This window comes from Chionomys nivalis, chromosome 3 (genome assembly GCF_950005125.1).
Source record: "Chionomys nivalis chromosome 3, mChiNiv1.1, whole genome shotgun sequence".
Lineage (NCBI taxonomy): Eukaryota > Metazoa > Chordata > Mammalia > Rodentia > Cricetidae > Chionomys > Chionomys nivalis.
Genome location: NC_080088.1, coordinates 2072958 through 2079454, shown reverse-complemented (window position 1 = coordinate 2079454; position 6497 = coordinate 2072958). Strand labels below are relative to the sequence as shown.

The 6497-nt window shown below is 41.7% G+C and overlaps 1 protein-coding gene across 1 annotated transcript; it reads right to left on the bottom strand.

Moving 5' to 3' along the window:
* Positions 1 to 352: 352 nt before the first annotated feature.
* Positions 353 to 1285, bottom strand: LOC130872260 (beta-1,3-galactosyltransferase 5-like). Its single transcript, XM_057766164.1, has one exon. The coding sequence runs from the start codon at positions 1277 to 1279 to the stop codon at positions 353 to 355; it is 927 nt and encodes a 308-aa protein (XP_057622147.1). The 5' UTR covers positions 1280 to 1285.
* Between the last annotated feature and the right edge of the window lie 5212 nt (positions 1286 to 6497).

Sequence of the window (6497 nt, the reverse complement as noted above, 5' to 3'; positions counted from 1 at the left end):
CTGGGAGTCTTCGGATAAGTGGCCAAGGCTGCTGGTTCCTAACCTGTAAAATAGGAATGATCACATCCACGGCTTCATATGTATACTGAGCCCTGAAATGAGTGGATGAGGGCATGTCTCAAACCTTGAGAACATAGTGCAAAAGCCTGAAAGTCGAGATCTGTTATTGCTCTGGGTGCCAAGTGGGAACAAATCTTGATTCTGTTTGTGTGTTCATCCACTCTAGTATGTGCAGGGCATTGAGAACAGTACTCTTTGTTTTCCTCCTCCTTCTCTCTCTACCCCTGACAGTGCCCAGCAAGGCCATCCCAGACCTTCCCAAAGTATCACCAAAAGTTATTGGAGGTTCCCCTCAGACATCAGAGCAATCCTGTTCCTGAGAGTTCTCCAGTATCTGCCAGTAAGTGAGTAAGTTCTGAGGTGACACGTAGTGGCAGGTCACAATTTTCCGAAAGAGGCACACAGAGAAGTGTAAGCCACCTGGGAAAAAGGTCTGTTTGGTATGGAGTTCCTCAGGCCGGATCTTCAGCTTGGCCAGGCAGAGCCCGACAAACACATCCTCCAGCTTGAGGAATGGAACACTCTCAGAGACCTCGTATACTTGGCTGGCCACATCACTAGAAAAGATGTAACCTGTTCCAGAACAAAAAGGTGGGTACCTATCCCAGGGATATTCAAATTTACTCACAAACCATTTGTTTAAGTTATGCCTGAAGGGCAGTTGATGGTACCTTATGTGGCCTGTGAAGAACCTGGAGGTTTTGTTTTTCTTCAGCAGCAGTTCAGTCAGATAGCCAACATTCACAAACATGTCTGAGTCTGTTTTCATCACAAAAGCTGCCTGAGGACAAAAGTGGTGCACCCATTCCATGCCCATCAATGTCTTCAGGGTCAAGTTGTAATAGTCGTCCTTGAAATCCTTCTGGATGATGTCACGGTGCTGCTTGCCCTCCTGGGCTGTGGCATTCATCTCATCAGGGCTCTCTGAGGCCCCCAGGAGGAAGAGGGTCTTCACATTCTTCCCATGAATCTCTGCCTCTCTACCCCATGTCTTGCGGATGGCCAACCGAGCCTCCAGCTGCTTGTGGGACGAAGTCACCAGCAGCACAAGGAAAGGTGGCTTCTGCTTGCAGTCTGTATCTGGAAGCTGGAGAAACTTCCCGTGACCTTTCTTGAGAACAAATGGTGGTTCCTCGAAAAGTTCCATGCTGAAGTACAAGCAAAGAGCACCCATCGTCAGAATGAAAGCGTAAACCAGCCTCATCTTCATGAAGTCCATCTGAAAGAACAAAGACAATCTGCAGGTCTCCAAAGCGAGAGCGTGGAGGAACAGATATCCAAACACAAGATCAGAGGGCTTTGTTCTGGTGTTCCAAACCTAGCACCAGGACCAGAATTTATAGTTTATAAGGAACTGACAGAGAAGTATTTGAAAGTTCATAACACAGGGCTCAGTAGTTAGGAGCACTTCCTGTAATCAACCACCTGTATCTGCTGTTCCAGTGGATCTGATGCCCTCTTCTGGCCTCTGCGGGCACGGCACACAAGTGGTACACATATAAACATGCAGGCAAAATCCCCTAATACATAAACTAAAAACTTTTAAATTTTACCCAAAATGTATCAAAACAAAGGAAAAAAATAGATGTTTAAGGAAATGGAACTGTGAATCTGTGTAAACAGTACACATTATATATGCATACTGCATTATACCAAACCCCACATATACACAATATAAAAATGAACTTTTAAAAATATGAGTATGTTGTGTTCCCAGAAACCACATGGTCTGATGCCCCCCTCTGGCAGTCAGGCACACATGTAGAACACCCATACATAATATATAAAAAAGAAAAAGAAAGAAAACTCTGTAATCTTTCAACACACAGAAATGGAGGCCATTCCTCTACAGTGAAGCACACAGGACAACCTGCCATGCTGTTCTCCAGTGCCACACTGACAGCCTTGGGATTCTAGATGCTGGTCCCAGCTCTGGGAACTGCCAGTACTTCACTGATGTGGTATTCAGACTACTTGTCTTTCAGTAGATGGGACCAGATCCCCCAAGAGATTTCAGCTCTGACATCTGGTGAATCCATGACAAAAAAAATGTTACAATGCAGCTAGACAGCCTGTAGGTCTGACAGCTGTGCATTCAGGGTGGAAGCACAGGACTGGTCACAGACTTCTCTGCTCTAATTGCTCATGCTAAAAATGCAACTCTTTACACTATGAGTTCCTGACAACTCATGTGTCTGAACTCTTGGTCTGCAGCTGATGGTGCTGTTGGAAAAGGTTGTAGAACCCTTTATGAGACTGGGTTGAGCTACAAGTGACTCTTGGGGGATGAGTGTTGAGTTTATGCCACTGTCCACTTCATGTCCTCTCTCTGCCTCCTGATCCACAAGATATGAGCAATAATCTCACACCCTGATACCACAGCTACAAACTGCTCCCAGTGGTATGAATGTATTCCTTCTGCAAAGGAGAATAACCTCAAATCAAGATCCAAAGTAAATGTCCCCACCCCATAAGTCATTTCTCTTTAGGTATTTGTCATAGCAACAAGAAAAGTAATGGACATAAAAGCACCTCCATTCACCAAACCACATCATACAGAAGTCTGATCTCCAAAATATACAAAGAATTCAAGAAAGTTGTCATCAAAAGAACAAATAATCTAATAAAAAATGAAGTATAAACCTAAACAGAGAACTCTCAACAGAGGAATCTAAAATGGCTGAAAGACACTTAAGGAAATGTTCATCTTTAGTCATCAGAGAAATGCAAATGAAAACAACTCTGAGATTCCATCCCACACCTGTAAGAATGACCAAGATGAAAAACACTGATGACAACTTATGCTGGACAGGATTTGGGGTAAAGGAAACACTCCTCTATTGCTGGTGTTCAGACACTTTGGAGATCAATAGGGCGGTTTCTCAGAAAACTGGGAATCAATCTACTTCAAGATGCAGAAATACCACTCTTGGGCATATACCAAAAAGATTCTCACTCATACCACAAAGACATTCACCCATTATTACAAACCTTATTTGTAATAGTCAGAACCTAGAAACAATGTAGGTGCCCCTTAACCAAAGAATGGATTTAAAAAATTGTGATACATTTAAACAATGGAGTACTACTTAGCAGTGAAAAACAATGACATCTTGGAATTTTCATGCAAATGGGTGGAACTAGAAAAAAACATCCTGAGTGAGGTAACCTAAACCCAGAAAGACAAACATGGTATGTTCTCACCCATAAGTGGATATTAGACATAAAGCAAAGGATAAACAGATTACATTCCATGTCCCCAGAGAAGCTAGGTAGCAAGGAAAAGCCTAAGAGAGACATACATGGATCTGCCCGGAAAGGGGAATGAAACAAGATCTCTTGAGAAAGTTGGCAGTCGGGTGTAGAGAAAGGAGGTCAGAAGGAGAGGGGGATGGGAGAAGAAAAGGTAGGAGGAGAACATGAGGAAATGGAATGGTTGAGATGGGGGAAGGACAGAGAAGGAGATCAAGGAAAGAGATATCTTGATTGAGGGAGCCATTGTGGCGCTAGCAGGAAACCTGGCACTAGGAAAATTCTCAGGAATTTATAAGAATGACCTCAGCTAAGACCCTAAGCAATAGTAGAAAGGGTGCATGAACTGGTATTCCTCTATGATCCAATTGATGACTACCTTAATTGTCATCATAGAACCCTTATTTAGCAACTGATGGAAGAATATGAAGAAATCCACAGCTAAGCACTGGGCTGAGCTCCCAGAGACCGAAGAGAGGGAGGAGCGATAATATGAGCAAAGGGGTCATGACTGTAATTGGGAATACCCACAGAAACAGCTAACCTGAACTAGTGAGAGCCCACAGTCTCTGGACTGACAGCAGGGGGAACCTGCATAGGACCAAATTAGGCTCTCTGAATGTGGGTGACAGTTGTGTGGCTTGGGAAGTCTCTGGGGCCACTGTCAGTGGACTGGGGTATATCTTTAGTGCTTGATCTGGTGTTTTAGACCCCATTCTTTTTGGAGGGATACTTTGTTCAGCCTAGATATGAAGGCAGGGTCTTGGTCCTGTCTCAAAGTGATGTGTCAGACATTGCTGACTCCACTTGTGAAGCCTTACCCTCTCTGAGGAGTGGATGGGGGATAGGAAAAAAGGAAGGTAGGGTGAGTGGGAGGAGAGGCAGGAGTGGGAACTGGGTATTTAAATGAGAAAAGATTGTTTTAAAACAATTAATTTAATAATAAAAATGACTCTCATAGGTTCATATATATTAATGCTTTATCATTATGGCTAGTACTACCTGAGTGATTAGGAGGTGTGGCCATGTTGGAGTAGGTATGGCCCTGTTGGAGGAAGTGTGTCTTAGGGTGGGCTTTGAGGCTCTACCTGTTGCTTGTAGATCTGGATGTAGAACTCTCAGTGACCGTGTCTGTCTGTGTGCTGCCATGCTGCATGCCATGAGGATAATGAACTAAGTCTCTGAAACTGTAAGCAAGCACCAATTAAATGTTTCCTTTTGTAAGGGTTGCCATGGTAATGGTACCTCTTCATAGCAATAGAACACTGACTGAGACAACTAGTCATTAGGAAATGAAACAAACTCATAATGAAACACCATGAGTGTAATCAGGACACATGCAGCAACAACAAGCCCTGCCAAGAATGAGAAGAATTGGAAGTTTCAAACCTTCTAGTAGGTGTGTGTTATAAGAAACTCTTAGAAGTCATTGAGAAGTCATGGTTCACCATCGTTGGGGAAAACAAGATATTCCATGAGAAAACAGTTTTAAACAATACGTATCCAGAAACCCAGCCTTACAGAAAGTACTAGAAGGAAAACCACAACCCAAGGAAGCTAACAACAGCCACAATAACACAGATGTCTGATAACCCTCTACCAACACAACCCAAAGAAGGGAAATACACAAACACTACCACCAAAAATAACCGGAGTTAATGACCACTGGTCATTAATATCACTTAATATCAATTGAAGGTGAAGGCGTAAGTTACAAATACCAGTTTGGAATTATGATTAATAAAATGGTTATTTATTTAAAAGGGAAAAAAACTTACAGATCACCGTCACAGACAACAGCCCTCTGTACAATCAGGAAGGGAGTCTAGTCACCAGAACCAGAGCAGGAAGTAAAAAAAAGTGAGGAGGGAAGTAGCCGCTTTTTTAAAGGGAGAGAGACCACACCCCAATGGGCTGGTATCTCAGTGGCTATTGGCTGGAGGAGCGGAAGGACCTCCCGCAACACCTCCCCCTTTTGTTTAAGTAAGAGAGTTCTAAACCTATTATGAAATTATATACAATAAGTACAAATATCCTATTCTAACTAGCTTAGGTCTTATATAATAAATAGCTTGGACAAGTCATGAGTGGAAAGTAACTACATTTATATAGTATTCAACCCCATTGAAGATCTGAGAAGGGAAATAATGTTACCTGAGTAATTAGGAAGTGCAATCAAACAACTTCCAAAACATGCAACAAATCACAGAGACAACTAGCTACCTGGGCAATCACCCAAGGTCACATTTGCAGCGTTGAAGCAACCAACTTTGGCTAAGGCCTAACATAACTGACATACCATCTTCAAAGGCAAGAAACTTGTCAAAACTATCTTACCCTGTCTTGGCAGGATATGACAGTCCTATTTTTTCCATTCACAGATACTCTGTACTTCTGTCAGTGGTTGAGGTATGGGCATTTCTTTGCCCAAAGGCCAGTTCAGCCAAGAAGAAAAGCTCCAGGTGGAGTGTCTTTGGTGCTCAACATTCTCTCGGGAATAGAGTGGTGTTGCCAGGAGCAATTGTGTCTCACTACCACAAAACTCTGAGTTAAAGGCCATTTTCTACAGCTCTTTGAAGAGGTTGAAGATTATCTATCTCTACTGAGTATAATCTCTATGTATCTAAAGAACCTGATTAGTCTAATTATAAATGACAAACTTAGAATACTATTGATCTATATAATTCTCAATACCTATCTAACTTAAAGACTAAGACAATAAATGACTGTGAAACAAATGAGGACAATGACCTCCAAATATAAACAATGTACAAATATACATTGCAGTATGGTAAATATATATCAGTACACAAGCAATATGTAAGTATCTTAATCAGAGGTAGAAATGTACACTGCAATATGGTAAATATATACAATATATATATCAATACAATATTTGTCAATACATAAAAATGTTTTAAACAGAAGTAGAAGCATGCATGCATACAATAGTCAATATAATTTCACTTTGTATCAATATATAAGAATCGATACCAATATATTTGTCTCAAAACAATAACTCACAAGTACCAACAAGTACCAATCTATTATCCCATCATCCCATTATCCCTCTTTTTTTTTCAAATGATCCCTGAGCTTATAAAATTCCTTCCCCAACCCTCAACTGTATACCAATTATAATCAACCCCTAAATGATGTCCCTAAACCCAAGGGCAAACTTTACT

Bases quoted from the DNA above. Each gene is read 5' to 3' on its own strand.
- LOC130872260 (XM_057766164.1), bottom strand. From the start codon at position 1,279: ATGGACTTCATGAAGATGAGGCTGGTTTACGCTTTCATTCTGACGATG.